General features: G+C 36.4%; 1 protein-coding gene across 7 annotated transcripts in view; it reads left to right on the forward strand.

Moving 5' to 3' along the window:
- Positions 1–16621, forward strand: part of Kdm4c (lysine demethylase 4C) — a 192671-nt gene that overhangs the window by 98438 nt on the left and 77612 nt on the right. For all 7 annotated transcript variants that reach the window (XM_087548042.1, XM_087548041.1, XM_087548044.1 and 4 more), the window contains 2 exon segments: positions 12638–12831; positions 15854–16086. In XM_087548042.1, coding sequence (XP_087404168.1) covers positions 12638–12831; positions 15854–16086 — 427 coding nt within the window.

Genomic DNA, 16621 nt, shown 5'->3' on the forward strand with positions numbered 1-16621 from the left:
TCAGAATGAACTATAGAAGATCTCTGCTGAACATACATGGGTAAGACTTGATTAGTAATTGTTTTCTGTCCAATTTTCAAGAAGATTAATGTTGAGGATTCTAACATACCAACTATTTATTTCCTAGAATTTCTGACAGAGCTCTACATGAAGGAATTGAAGGGTAATGAGTCTGTACAAGAACTTGTTCTTATTTTCTGAATTACTGAATTTTCATTTAGTGAATGGGGTTTGTCTTTCTGACCTGAGAATATATTTAGTGAAGACTTAGAAATCTGTCACTTTTGAAATGGACCTCTACTTTTTTTTTTAAATTAAGCATTTATTTATTTAGGGCCATGGGCTTATATATTCCAGGCTGTCCTTGAACTACCTATGTAGTTGAGATTAATCCTGAGCTTGTGATCCTCAGGTTTGAGTTTTACCTAGACTTTTACCCCTTGAATGATGGAATTATAGGTATGAGCCACCATCCTGGTACTAGGACAGAGCAAGAAAATCATTTCTTTCAGCTATCTACAGGAGTATGGCTGACTCAAAGGCAACTATCACCCAACTCATCCCAGTACTGGGACACAGCTCATAAAGGCTTCATCCTTAAGCCTTCTTGTATAACTTGCCATCAACTGGAGCAGTAGGAGCATTTCCTCACCTTGGTTACCTGGTTACCATGTTGTAACTTTTTTGGGTGAGCCTTGTAATAATTTTCTGAACCATATAAGTTTGCTTACTTCTTGTATCTTAGCAACTTCCCTCTTTTTTTCTTTTTCTTTTCAGGAAGCAATTCATCAATTCAGGGGCGATGAGTGTAGAGTTTCCCCTCAGTTATAGTGTTTCTTTCCTTAATCAAATTGCTTTATAGTTTTTTCATTTGTTTCGTGACTGCAGATATTATTATTCAAATGTTCATATATTTATTTTCTACAAATATAGGTTTCCACCTAGTGGTGACTTGTTTTGCTTTGACAATTTGTCATAGGTATTTCGTTTAACAAAGCAAACTGTATAACACATAGAAGCTTAGGGAACTAGTCTTTTAAAATGCTAGTACTAGTTTCTTCTGCATTCAACTTTCAGGATATTTTTCCTTTGTACATAAATCTTGCAAACATGTTAGAAAAAAATTGAATCTGGTTTACTTTATCCAAAAAAATAGTTAATGATGGTTTTAGAATAGAGATGTTTAATCACTAATAAGTGGTTTTGGAACATTTTTGACATACTGTTTTTTAAAATTGCACAAAACATTGACTGAATTAGTGAGGAGGCTCTGTTGTTCTGATGTGAATGGGTATACTTCTGCAGTCTCAAGGAGTATGTGTGAATCAGAACCAAGTACAAAGCTAAGTTAGAATTTTCACTCCTGGACTTTACATCTAGAGTCCTTGAACAAGAACCAGATACACTCAGTGGCATGATGATTCTGAGAGTGTTAAAATTGACAAATATGATTTGTCAAAACACCATTCCTTGTTAGATTAACCCTCCCCCCCCAAACGAATGATCTTCAGGCTTAACATTCTACTGCTTACCTTCAATTCTCATTCACCTCATAATGCCAAATGTGCTTAATGCATATAAAAATCGTCATAGTCTTTATGCTGTTAAAAAGTCAAGTTCTAAGTCTCTTTTGGTTCTCAAGGTAGTCTTTTAATAGCATCTATAAGATTACAAACTTAGATATTTTCATTATACATAGAATAGAATTAACATTCTTATTCTGAAAGACAGAGATAAGCTTGTAACAAGGAAAGATCAGACCAAAACAGAATAGAAACCCGGAAAAGCAAACAACAAGGTGTATAGCTATACTTTACATGGGGCATATGATAAAATCTTCATATGGGTTGTGGTAATTTTGAGCAGCCTTGTCTCATGGGGTTTAGCTCTCAGCACACACATCCTCTCTGTCGGCCTGGCTCTGCTCTATGACTATAGCTTTTAAATATCTCATGGTCTTGGCATTGCTAATATCTTGGAGACTTTATTGAAGCATAAGTTTTATTTTCTCATGCTCAGGCAGTCTCTACTAGCTGGAAGGAAATTTGACCCATCAGCATATTACTGTGCCTCAGTTGACTTTTGTGACCTTGTCATAAGCTTTCCTGATCCCCTCACTCTTGGTGTTTTGCAAGCCTATAATATTAGTACCACAATATCTCTGATGCCAGGTTCTTTTGGCATCTTGAACTGTAGTCTTTCTTGGTACACAGTTACACCACATGTTGCAAAACAATTCAAGAAGATTGCTTTGGAGCAGGAACTCTCTCGTTCTCATTTTTAGTTTAATACCAGCTCTCTTTTCTAGTGAATTTGTATTTTTATAACATGTAAGTCTCTGAGTGCGGTCTATCCTCAGGGAATCTTTTCTATTTTTCCACTGCACAGTGCAGTGTCTCCTTAATACTTATTTCCTTTAACAAATTTTGGTGTTTTCTCGTTTACTTTTTTCTTTTTTCTTTTGTCTGTTTCAAGCAGGATTTCTCTTTGTAGCCTTTGCTTTCCTGCAACTTGACCTGTAGACCAGGCTGGCCTCACAATCAGAGATTCATCTGCCTTCTTCAGTGACTAAAGGTGTGCTCTACTAACACTTGACTCTTTAAAAAATATTTTTAAAGACGTATTTTGGGATTTTTGGGTGTGTATACACACGCATGAATTTTTGTCTTGAGCATTTGGATATCCCATGAGGCCTGAGATTTCCTGAAACTGGAATTAAAGGCAGTTGTGATCTGCCTGACATGAATGGTAGGGATTGAACTAGGGTCTCTGAGAAGACAGAATGTGCTCTGAAGCAGTGGGCCTTTCTTTTCAGTCCCTACTTATCTTTCTGATTTAGAACTTTAGACTCATTCACATTCACTTCTTGGAGAGATGGAATAACCCCCCCCCCCCGAGATGGAATATTTTTTAAGTCTTTCTCCTACCGTTTTTTTTTTTTTTTCTCTCTTTCAACCTCTCACTGTATATCAGAATGTCCATAGTTTGAATGCTATCCTATTTAGTTAATACTGCTAAATCCAACCTCATTCAAGTGCCTCAGGACTTGTACCAAAGAATCCAGAATCTCTCCTATTATAGCCAAGTTGTTGATTGATTCATTTTCCCCTCTGACATCTCACGAGCCATTCTGCCATTGAATGAATTTATGTTGGTGTTCTGGCCTTCCACATTTACTCTCTGTCTCTGCGTCTCTCTTCCGCAACGCTTGCCGAGTTTCCGAGCAGATTTCAGAGATGTGGTATTCAGTTTAAGACAAGTACTCACAGTTACTTACCTCACTACTTTGCTTATGAATCTTTCACTAAACACTGCTCATTGGAAATTAAAGCATTCTAGTCTAAAGTTTAGAGCAGCACCAGTCTTAACTCTTCCTAAAACCATTAATATGTTTGTTCTGAATTTCATTAGGTGATTTCCTGCTTTAGAAAAATTATTAGAGAATTTTTTTTTTTTTTAAAGGCTCATTGATTTTATTTATATAAGTACACTGTAGCTGTCTTCAGATACACCAGAAGAGGGCATCAGATTCCATTACAGACCGTTGTGACCTAGATAAACAAGTTTTGGGAAATTGAACTCAGGAAGTCTGGACGACTACTCTGTTCTATTAACCACTGAGCCATCTCTAAAACCCAGGGGTGGTGTTTCCTTACATGCACGTTTAGGTGATCTGATCGTGGATAGGTTGTGTAGCAGATCTGACACTGGTGGGGCCGATCCCCATTGTGCTTTCTCATGTGGCGTGCGAGCTCATCTGAGCGAGAGAACGTCCATGTGCATCTGGAGCATTTGTAGGGCTTCTCCCCTGGATAAGAGAGAAAGAGATGCTTGTTACACTCAGGGGAAGATGGGATGGCATCCTGACAGTGATGGAGCACAAGGTTCAACAAGGTGGATGGAGAGGACACTGAGGTATGCAAAGGAGTAGCTGGACAGGAAGAGGAGTGGGACAGCTGAGGAGAACATGGAGAGACAGGGAGAAAGAAGGAGCCACAATAAGAGGATAAGGAAGGGATAAATAAGGAAGGCAATGGAGGAGTGAGTGAGAAGGAAGAGGGTACAAGGAGAAAATCCCACAGAGGGAGAGTCTAGAGTCTGAAATGGACATAAGTCAATAGTCCTAGCACCTTGATGGCTCAGGTGGCAGCATTTCTTGTACCTGAGTGTTCAAGAACAGTGTGGACAACATGGTGAGAACTCACCTATGTGAATGGGAGACCAGGAACCTCCACAAGGCAACAAACTAATACCCCACTTATCCCACCATGCAGTGCAAAGACATCACAGAAGACTGTAGCACAGCACACACTACCCTACCGCCAGGAGGATCAAGAAAACTCCATACCCAATTTCAAACTTGCCAGCCTTCCCCACGTTATCCTCTGGGACAGAGGTCCAGGACAAGGCAATAGTCTAAAATAATAGCCAACCGTATGCAGGCAGATGTGTGGCCACTTATCCCCCAAACCCCATATCCAGACAGATCCTCACTCACCAGTGTGTTTGCGAATATGGCCTGTGAGGTGGGAAGACTTTGAAAAAGAATGTCCACAGTAATGGCAGATGTAGGCCTTCCCTGTGTTTTGGGTTGGGGTCCTGAGGCCATTCTTCCTGTGTGGGAGATTTCCTGGCACCACAGGGAAGTCTGAAGAGCATGCGGATGTTTGACCCTGGACCATGTGGGAGATTGAAAAATCTAACACTGGGTCTCCATGGGGCATCTGACTACTAACAAGGGACATCATCCATCCTGTATTACAGGTCTGGTCACCATTGGTGGTGGTTGTCTGATCCCCATCGAAGGTTGGGTTACCCTCCGTGGCTGTCATATAATATCTGTAGAAGTTCTGATGATCATCACTGGGGGTCGTTTTCTGACTTCCACAGAGAGTCTGGAAACCAGTTATCTGAGCCCCGTCGTAATGACTGCTGGGATTCATTGGCTGACCCTTAAAGAGAGTTTGATCGCCGAAGTGGCTTGTTGTTTGTTCTCCATAGAGAATTGGGTTACCATCAGAGGGAACTGCCTGTTTTCTATAGAAGGTGGTCTCATCGCTGGCAGTGTTTTTCTGATTTCTATGGAGAACCTGGTTAGAATCAAAAGACATTGTCTGATCCCCAGAGTGAGTTTGTTTAGATTTGTGGGCCATTGTTTGACCCCTATAGAGAGTCTGGTTATTGTCAGAAGGCATTGTCTGACCCCCAGAGACAGTATGGTTAGGATCACAGAGCATGGGTTGACCCCTATAGAGAGTCTGGTTAGTATCAAACGGCAATGGCTGACCCCCAAAGAGTGTCTGGTTAGTATCAAAAGGGACTGTCTGACCCCCATAGAGATTCTGGTTAGTATCAGAAGGCATCTGGTGACCCCCATAGAGAGTTTGGTTAGAATCATGGGGAATTGTTTGACTCCCATAAAGAATCTGGTTATAATCATGGGCCATTGCTTGACCTTCACAGAGAGTCTGGTTAGTATCAAAAGACATTGTCTGATACCCAGAGTGAGTTTGTTTAGAATTGTGGGCCATTGTTTGACCCCTATAGAGACTCTGATTATTGTCAAAAGGCATTGTCTGACCCCCAGAGATTGCATCTCAAGGGATATAAAATGTGAGTGGTTGGGGTGCACTAAAATGTTAAGACTGTTGCTAAATAGACTAAGTTTTTGCTTTCTACAGACTCTTGTTGAAAAATTCAGTGTGATATATAGAATTAAAATATACTAACTTAGAGCTTATTCAAAACGATTTGTTTATTTTTGTTTCTCTTAAGCAAGAACAACTTTAATTTGCTTTCTGCTGGTTTTATTAAATTATGTACTCAGATCTTTTATTAATTTATCATTTATGAAATTCTCACACTGTTTAATTTTTCAAATTAATGTTTTTCTATGTTTAAACTCATATTTGATTGTATAGAAGAAGACTGAGGATAATAAAGGATGATATTATCAACCCAGATTCAGGTGAAGGGTTGCTAATATCAGTAATAAATGTACCATTCCTGGTAGTGGAGACTTTATTTGATAGAGCATAATACCTAGTTTGGGCATTGTTCTCCCATTAAATGATGACTCCATTTGTATATGTATCTATTGTAGGAAGCTAATCATCCTTAGATTTGTAAACCAGACTCAGAAAGATAAACACTGGTTATTTTTTCTTATATCTGGATTTTAGCATTTAAGCTTCAGATGCATTTGTTTTATTTAGAATATGCATATAGGTTAGTTAGATAATTAGTAAGAGGTCATGGTGGAGTAAGGGAATCTACTGAGGAAGGGGAATTAGAATATAATATTATAAGGGGATAGTGTTGGGGGCAGGGGTGAAACAGGAAGGATTAAATTGGGGTGGAAGCTAGGAGCAAAAGAGTAAAGGAAGGAATTGGAGAGAGATAACTAATACTAAAGGCTGTTTGAAATGTATCTTTTTTCTGTTCTCTTCTTTCCCCCATCTCCCCGCCCCCCCCACAGAGTCTCAACTCTATAGCACTGACTTTCCTCTAAGTGTTGTTGATCCTTTTGCCTCTGTCTCCCACATTCTGGGATCACAGGTGTGTATCCCTATGCCTCTTTGTATTCAGTTTTTGAAATGCTTTTTGTTACTGTGGGATTGTCCTTTGATCAGGTAATGTAATAACTTAGCATTCTATTTTCTGCTCAGGATTGTTTGATTTAGCTTTTTGTGCTTCCATAACTATTTTAGGTTTTTGTTGTTGTTGTTGCTGTGTGTAATAGAACCTGTAGATGTATTTTGTTTTTGTGGTGACAGTTTTATTTAAAGGATTTTTAGAAGACTGAAATAGAGAATATCTTCTCTATTTTACTATGATTAATATGTGAAGTAGTCTTAAAGGACAACTTAATAAAGCATTTGGTTCTTAGATGCAGTTATTGGCAACTTTGTTGTGCACATGGCATTTAAAAATTGATATTTAGTTCTTTCCTTCCCTAGTTTAGATATTATAGTTTAAAAGCCAAATTTAAAGCAGAAAACCCTTTTTTATATTGATCTAATATAATTTATAGGTGATTAGCTAATAAGAACAATATTATGGTGGGATGTGCTTTTTATTGCATTATATAGTCAGACTATTTAAGTCAGCCTTTTATTTTTTTAAACTGGATTTTTTTCTATTGGATTACATATGGATAAATATTAATGTATTATATTATTTTGTTTGTTTTATTGTATGAGTCATTTGTTATATTTATAATCACTGTGAAAGATACTTCACAGTTTATAAGCAAAGTATGTTTACAAACACACCACATGAATACCTAAAAAATATGTTGTTCCATTTGGTTGTCTTATGGTCAAGAATGACCTTGACCTTCTGATGGTCCCGAGTCCACCTCCTAAATTCTGGGCTATAGATATGTACCACTGCATCTATTTTATCTTGTACTAGAGAAGGAACTGAGCATGTCCTACACATTAGGAAGATCTTAATTGCCAAAAAGTTCCTGACTTGAAGTTTTGAAATATTGTTTGAGTTTAGACATTATCCTCTCTGTATTGCCACATGCTTGTTATTGAAATTACATGTAAATGAACTGAAGATACCCACTGTGTTTTTGAAAACTACTCTTTAGTATTGAGATGCAAGTGGAAATTATACACACTTTGGTCATATAACAAAGTCTTGTGATGAAAACAGGCTATTGTCCCTAAGCAGTTGTGAAAAGATGTTTTTATATATTAGATTCTAAGAGATTGATACTGTTCTCTTCCTAAGTCTTGTCTTTTGCCACCTGGGCCACATAATTTTCTATGACAACTTCTCCTGAGCCCACTATTGCAGTCACTCAGGGTAGAAGGACAAGGAGGAACGTTTCACTGAACTCTCCCACTAATGCTGACTTAGACTTTGCAGTCCTACATTCCAGTGTCACAGAGTCCCAGGATTGCTGTTTCTTTTTGATTTTTCATGACTGCTCTTCTCCTTGATCTCAACATGAGTTGCTAGACAAGGCAGTCTGGCTATTATTATCTCATCAGTGCCCTAAAGCTGCTCAGTAAGGCAAAATCACTTCTGTGTTCTGTGTTCTGTGTTCCCATAAGGCACATTCTGTTTTTGCTTTCTGTGGACAGTTACATCACATTTATTGTAGCATTTTACTATAACAAAACATTTACTCCTTAGATCAGCTCCTAGATGGCATTCAACACATTTGTCTCTGTTTTTCAGATTGAGGAACTGAGGCACAGAGTGGCTCTGTAAGTTGTTCATGGTTACATTGCTAATCATTGCTGAAGATGAGGTTTTGTCTTTCAGTTACCTTGCAGTGTGGCATCAAGGTTTAGTTGTTCAGTGAACTGATCTGCTGCATGATCTCTTTGCTGTCTCCTATTCCAACACATAATATGTTAAGTAGGACTTGTTATATTGCATTTTTGAAGATAATTTAACCTAATCAGGTTGTTTGCTTGATTTAACAATTAATAAATTTGAAGGAATAAGAACATTATTTTATACCTTGGGGATAACAGCTCTTTAGGGCAACTTTAATAGCCTGCTCCTGTTTTATTGGCTCAGCTCTCTCTGTTGATGGATGTATCACAAGGGTTTCTATTTTTTTTTTTTTAATTGTGTTCCTGCCATTCTAGGAGGATATTGTTTTGTTTGGTGTGTCCTGTTTTTAAAATATTTAATAACATTTTGTGTTGTTCGTGGTCATTAAATCAGCAAACACTTGGCGGCCATGTGTGTTTTGGCTTCTGTTGAGGTAGCTAGTTTGATTTTATATGTCTAATCTATTTTAAGAGCGTATGTAACTATGATATTTGCCCAGTCTCTGAATACATTCATATTCTACTGTGGCTTGCATGCTGATGAATCATATAGAGATTTGAAACGTCATTCAAAGTATAGAAGCCAAATATAAACACAGAAGGTTTCTCTGCCTCATTGGAACTAACAAATGAACACTCACCAAAAGGCTCTCTTTGCTTCCTTACACAGGTTTTTTTTTTAACATCAGAAATTTGTGTCTACGTCTTATTCATCTATCTTTCCTAGGATTGTCTCAATCATCCTCCTTAGATCTAAGCTTATTAAAAGAGAATATGTCATTGTTGCTATTTCCAATGTCTTTATGCTGCATGGAAATTAAAAAGTGTTTATGAGTTCACGCTTTTATTTATTTATTTTTTTTCCTTGAGAGATTGAATAATAAATCAAAATATGTATATATTTCTAAGGACCTTGATAATTTTTATTCCTACCTTAATATAATTACTGGAAAATAACTTTGAGCTCTCAATCTGTATAACTAAATACTAGAGTTGTTGATACAAAATTGGATTTTATTCTGAGGAATAGTTGATACAGCTTACCATTACTGTTAAAATGGATTTGTCCAGGGAGATTAAAGAGGCTGACTGTACAAGTCATCAGAACACATACACTTGTGTGAAATTGTCAAAGGGAAACATCAGTCAGCTTCAGAGTAGAATTTTCTTTGCACAGCATCTGACTAATCAGGAAGCCATTCTGGCAGGAGAGATTCATGGAATGAGTAAGTTTCAGTTTTCGGGAGTTCCAGTTCCAATGAATTGAAGACAGTTACTCATGGTACTCTCTGTGATAAGGAAATATGAGAGTCTCCATGTTGGAGTCATATATTAGAAGTGCTGACTGTCAGGCATGAAGAACCACACTTTATTAAAACTGTGCTGAAAATTTAAGATCATATTTGAGAAAAGTTAAAGTAACTTCTGTGAGAGTAGATTGTTAAGAAAAGGTATAAGTAGAGAAGTTCTTTATTTTTATTTTGCCAAAATCCAAGGTCTGTTTGAAACTGGAAGAGTGTTGCCAGGAGTAACAGATGTAGTGGATTTTTACTGGCAGGTTTAAGGACAGATCATATCATACTTAGTGTGTAAGGCTTGAGGAATTGCAGGTGTATGAAATTATGAAGCATCATAGTACTATTCATAGCTATACAGTTCCTATTTGTAGTTTATAAAGTTGGTTTAACCTGACATAAAAGTTGCATGAAATCTTGTTGGTATCTCTATTAATATTAGAACTCTAGCCACGTACAGTAGCTCACATCTATCATAGCAATATCGCCTTGGTGACAGGGGTTTCCAAGATTGGGAGCTTCTCATCATAGTGGGTTACTTGTCTATAGCTTACTTCCCGAAATACAAAACAAAATTTTTGAGCTCTATTAAAGGGTAATTTGAAAGTGGAAATTAAACTTGGAGTTAATTCATATACATGTGATAATTGAGCCAACAATTTTTAATCAGATGTTCTCTGGCAGGTTTGTAAGGAATTATTAAATTATTGTAGCTAAATCATTGAAACTGTGATTGATGCAAAGACTGTTGAGTTCAACCTAATTAAACTGTGTGAAGTTTTTATAGGAAGCTTAGAAGGTATGACTTATCACTGTGTATTCATGGGAAACAGTCTTCTAGATTCAAAATAAGTTCATTTGAAATTCTCAATCCACTTAATCTTTTACCTTTCTCTCAGGTATATTTGGTTCTTTTTTCTTTCATTTTATGAATAACAAGCTTTATTATTAGTGTACTATCAATAGACATAAAAATCTAACATAAAAATCTAACATCCTCCTTTCTCAACAAGGAAGTGGAAAACCGTTCACAAAAAGAGCCTGTGCTCCAGTCAGAGATCCTATGACATCCCATCTCTGCTTTGGTACCCAGGAGAGGGTGCAAGCCTCAAGGCTTCCAAAGCTTCAGGGGAGCCCAGGGTTATTTTGGGAGGACTCCTTGGTGTGCTGCCTGTTTGTTCTTCTTTGTAATCAGTGATAGTTGTACATTTTGCAATTCTTATACAAGAGCTTCAGTAAACTAAATGTTGTGGCTAACTTTACACATAGCGCTACAGCAACTGTTGGTTCCTTAACTTATACATAGACTTCAGCTTTGATCTTTAGGCCTTGGGCAACTGCTTGAGCATCAAATCTTAATGTCCTTTTCTGTCAGTTTGAGTTTGTCAGTCAGGGCTTTCAGAGTCTTATTGCTGGGATTGAGGTCTTTCATGAAGTGTTTTTCCTTTTTTTTTTTTTTTTTTCTTTTTTCTTTTTTTTTTTCGGAGCTGGGGACCAAACCCAGGGCCTTGTGCTTGCTAGGCAAGCGCTCTACCACTGAGCTAAATCCCCAACCCCATGAAGTGTTTTTCTTTAGCACTTGGTATTGTTTATATTTGAACTCAGGGTATTGATCCCAGCAGGACAAACTTGGAATTGTCTCCATCACAGTTACTTCCATTGTGGCTGCAGCTCGCTTGAGTTCAGTTCCTCAGTTTGTATGTTTGATATTTCAATGTTATGTTTGATGTAATGTAGAATAGACTTCATTTGTTCACAATTTTTGGAAGCTTTGTAAGGGTTCATTTATTTTATGTGGATGAGTGCTTTGTCTATACATATGTGTGTGCACCTCCTATGTGCCCTGTACCTGGAGAGGTTAGAAGAGATGTTAGATCTCCTGGAACTGGACCTATGAATGTTTATAAGCCACCAATTGAAGGCTGGAAATCAAACCTGGATCCTCTTGCAAGAGCACATTCTTTTAAATGCTCAGCCATTTCTCCAGCTACAAGAGTTTGTTAATAAAAACAAATATAATTAAATGTAATTTTTAGATTTAATACTGTGTGCATGTACAAGCCTGTATATTGACTGACACATGTGCATCACAATATGTACATGGAGTTCAGAGTGCAACTTGTAGAGTCAATTCTCTCTTGTGCCATCTGAGTTCCTAAAATAGAACTCAGGTTGTCAGGCTTAAAAACAAGTACACAGCCATATCAACCAGTTAAATTATTCTAATCACATCTGTATTCTAATCACATCTGTTGACATTCTGTATAACTTTGCAGAGCTGCAATAAAATGCCTTATTGCAATGATCTGCAAAGAATTCACTGCTCTTGTTCCAACACAAAAATGGCACCTCTATGTGAAAGAGCTTCTAGTAAGAGTAGACAACTCTGGTAAATCATCTCAGGAATACATGTACACTCAAACAGTCACATCTCCTATGGGGTGAGCTATAACATGGTTGGGTCGTGGTTTACTTCTTTCATACAGATCTTTGTATAAGTACCAGGAAGAAAAGTTACAAAGGTTCACATATAACAAACTACCATGAGAACTATTTCATCCATCCAGTGAGTTAAACAACATTTGTTAGACCTCTTCTATCAATATTCTTTCCCTGTGTACCAAGCTATGGTGATGTTTGGAACATGCCTAAATTGGCACAACCATTTTATATAGTATTGAATCTTTGGAATTTTGTCGCATATCTGGGATAGTGATCATTTCATATAAACACTGCATGCTGTACTACAGATTTTTTTTTAGGTATCTGTGATATTAGGTTGTCCAACCTTTTGCTTGTTGGACAACCTTTGAAGAAATTCTCATATGTCTCTATAACTTATTCTTGGTACGCAGTTCACATAAATGTACAGAATATTTTTAAAAATATTTAGTTTCTCATTTCTAACTGTGCTTTGAGTTTTCTTTTTTCTAGAACTAAACATCCTCATATAAACTTTAAACATTCATTTTCTACCTGTGTTATATAATTAAATTAGCAAAACATTTCATTGTTTTATTCCAACTGTTCATTGCGTTCCAGTGCACGTGTAGGAATGACATGGTGAAGATATCAATGGATATCTTTGTGAAGAAATTTCAGCCAGATAGATACCAGATTTGGAAACAAGGAAAGGATATATATACTATTGACCATACAAAGCCAACCCCAGAATCTACCCCAGAAGTAAAAACATGGCTACAGAGGAGGAAAAAGTTAAGAAAAGCTCCCAAGAGGTAAGAACCCCATCACATCCTGCCTGTTGTATGGATGTGTATGGATCATGGAACCAAAGGTTCTCAAGGACTGTTCCTTTATTTTTGTTCCCGTTACTCATACCTTTACATAGTGTATTACTGAAATTTTTAGGTATGTTTGTTTAGCTTTTGAGTTGATGATGTATTAGAATTTAGGAACAGGTAGTCAGATATGTTTAGAGTTTTCCTGAAATTGATGGACACAGTGAGTAGAACAACATAGAACATTTTAGAATTTTCTCATTAATTTATTTTAAAGGAGTATTTCTTGTTGAAATGTTCACTATATTTCAAACAACTTTAGTAACTTGATTTCCAACTTTTATATATGCTACTATTTTCAAACATTTTCATAATAATTTCCTTCAATTTTTTTCTCATGTAGATACTTATGCTGAGGCATTTTATTCTATTGGTTTTATTCTTTTCTAAGATTCAAGGAGAAAGTGTTCTGTACCTTGTAGTCTTTTTAAACTTCACCTCTGATCCATTTTTGTGATCTTTGTCACAAGCTTTTTTGACTTTGTCAAAAGTTTTGTTCTTTCTTTGGGCATCTCTGCCTTTAACATGCTTTGAATAGACTGCATCTGCATAATAGCTCGTAAGCTGGAATTTTTATTTAAGTTTCTTTTCCATATTGCTTTTTATTCTTTCAGTTATAAAAGTGATATTTGAGAACTGTGGAAATTTTATAAATTTAGGAAAAAGTTTTCAAGGAATCCAAATCACCTCTAAGCTCACTATCCAAGGACCATCCTTCTTAACATTTTATGTGTACTTTTGCATGTGTATTATTATGTATAATGTAAAATAGCATATACCGCTTTCAAAATCAGATTGTTATATTAACAATTAAGTGACCATATATGTGAGTCATTTTTATTAAATTAAATTATTTTCTGTAGCATAATTTTTGATTTCTTACATTTAGACCTATGGCACTTCTGTCTTTTCTGTAATAATACTATAATTTTAAAATTTTTTCAGAATTTAATGCTCAATTTGTGCTTCCTACCACTTGAATTTATTTTTTGTTGTTTAGACTGGTTGTGAGCAGGTGAAACTTCAAAACATGGAATAGTACATAGTTTCTCCCCCCCTTCTTAGCCCCCCCCCTTTTTTAAAAAGATAGGTATTCCACTATGCCATTGCTATCCTGTAACTCATTATATGGTCCAGGCTGACCTGTAACTCAGAGAGACCTACTTGTTTTTGCTTTCCTAGTGTTGGGAAAAATGTCTCCATCTTACGTGTTTGTGTGTGTGTGTGTGTAGCTAACATATATATATATATATATATATATATATGTATGTATGTATAATGGCTTATAAAATATACTATATGTGTTCTATATATTATATATATACATGTATTACCTATATACATATATCGTCTATATGTATTATATGTTATATATAGTATATATAACTGTCATGTTTGTCATACAACAGGATTAATCAGTAGCTAATCTAAGAATGATAATGTTTCAGCTGTAGTGTACAGCAAGGATTTTCAAAGTAGTGTTTATAAAAATTCTATTGATCATAGGCAATGTTTTTAACATTAGACAGTATGAATATAAAAGTCTCACAATGGAGCAGGAGAGCCATCTTAAAACCATTGACTGACCAGATGACTCAAGTTCCCTGCATACGCGGCACAGCTAACAACCATCTATAACTCCTATTACACAGGATGTGACATGCTTTTCTGGCTTTTTATGCATATAGTTCACAGAAATACATGCAAACAAAGCAACAGTATATATAAAATATTATCTTATGTTTAAAAACTACAGTAGTGCTTAGTGTGGGGAAAATGGTTATTCATGGTTTGTGTACTTGTATGTGTATAAGTTTTGTCTCAATAAAATGTGTAAGTAACTAAATACATTAAGAGATTGACTATTTAGTAAATCAACACCTCTGGAGTCATTCAGGAAACACACCAGTCTGACATCTGAGAAACCTTCATGAGGTGATGTAACTGCTGAAGTCCCCAAGGATTTTAACTTGATAGAGTATATGTGATGTGTTTTATAAAGCCAAGGATATGTTTTATAGAGCAAGGTATGGTGTGGTGGGAGGGGTATTTCAGTGGGCCCACGTTGAGGTACTCCCCACCCCCCCAGGTACCAGCTAGGTGTAGTATAGAATAACCTTTATTTGGGGGCATGGGAAAGGGATTGAGAAGGGAATAGAGGCAGAAAAAGAGAGGGGAGGCAGGGAGAGGGGGTAGAAAGAAAAGAAGCTTGCCAGGCAAACTTGGATAGAAAGGGGGGAGGGGAAGGGTAGAGAGGGAGAAGGGAGGCAGAGTCAGAAAAGGAACAGAAAGTGAGAGAGAGGGGAGGTGGGGGGTGCAGGGAGGCCAACCAGTCTCTTATAGCAAGCCAGACCTACCTGCCTGCTGTTAGGTAACTATTAGGTGAAGCATAGAAGGAATGTGAACAACATGTGTCTGTGATAACCAGATTGCCACAGTTTAATCAAAGTGCTTTTCTCATTTCTTATTAGTGCTAATGTTCACAAGTGTATTTGGTTTTTATAGTTGGTGGCTTAAAGTGATTGGTGATGACCTTTTAGTAATACCATCTTTCAATATGTTTGAGAAATCTCTGAGGTATGCCAGCTACCTTGGGATATATGTGTGTATATATGTTGTGAAATGCAGGTATTACCTATGTTATCAATGTTCTTATTGGTATGGGCAGCACCCACTGCTGGTATGTATATGTTCTTCTGATTTACTCTGTTTAACGCATATCTCTATCTTATTTGATCTTATAGTGTTATCATATCACGTACTTATAATATGAAAATTCAGTTGTTATTAAGATGATTGAAAATTAACTTAAAGCCATTATGGTTTCAACTTCAGACTTTATTTTAAAAGTTAAGGAACTAAGCTTTTCTTGATATAACCCCATAACAGTAGCATTTGCATTGCTGTGTATTACTTATTTTGAGCTTTTTGTTCTAACCAACATCCTACTTTTAAACAGTTTGCAGGGCAATAAGTCACTTTCTAAAAGGCCTAAAGCTGAGGAAGATGAGGAATTTGCTGAATTCATTGGGGAAGAGGTCTCAAGCCCTGCTGTGTGCCCTCGGCACCTCAAGGTCACAGAAAAGCCAGAAAAATTCAAGCTGGCAAACATAGGAGCATCTTCAGAAAAAGAAGCTTCTGATACTAGGATACAAGTAGATCAAAGCTTAACGAATGACACCAAGCTCTCAGGTAAGAAAACAGCTGATGATGCTACACATGTGCTAGGGAAGCCAGTAATCTGATGCCCTATGACTTTATACCAAAATATCTTACTTTTTAGCTTTCCATAGCTATGTAAACTAACAGTATGAGTCAACTGTGATGAAAAGTGAATGCTATACAATAAGATATAGGGCTCTTATGTGTAATAGTATTCTAAAATAAACATTCAGTAGAATAATTATAGTTTTATTAAGAATGAAGAAATCTAAATGCAGAAGGTTTTAGTGAAATTCAGCTTATAGTTTACAAGAAAAAAACAAGTTAAAGTCAATTGTTTTCATATTCCTTCCTTCAGATTTCATTTTAAGAAGAAAATAAAGGATAAGGTTTTTAAAAGGACAAAAACTTTCTATAAAATCTGCTCAGTGTGTAATATCATTGACTGTTTTATATTAATGAATGTTTCTAAAAGACTAATCTAACAGATGTATATACAGATAAAGCACTCATATATATTAAGTAAATTTAAAAATAAATACAGGGACTCTGTGATGGATCAGTG

The sequence above is a fragment of the Rattus norvegicus genome, chromosome 5 (genome assembly GCF_021556685.1).
Source record: "Rattus norvegicus strain SHRSP/BbbUtx chromosome 5, alternate assembly SHRSP_T2T, whole genome shotgun sequence".
Classification (NCBI taxonomy): Eukaryota; Metazoa; Chordata; class Mammalia; order Rodentia; family Muridae; genus Rattus; species Rattus norvegicus.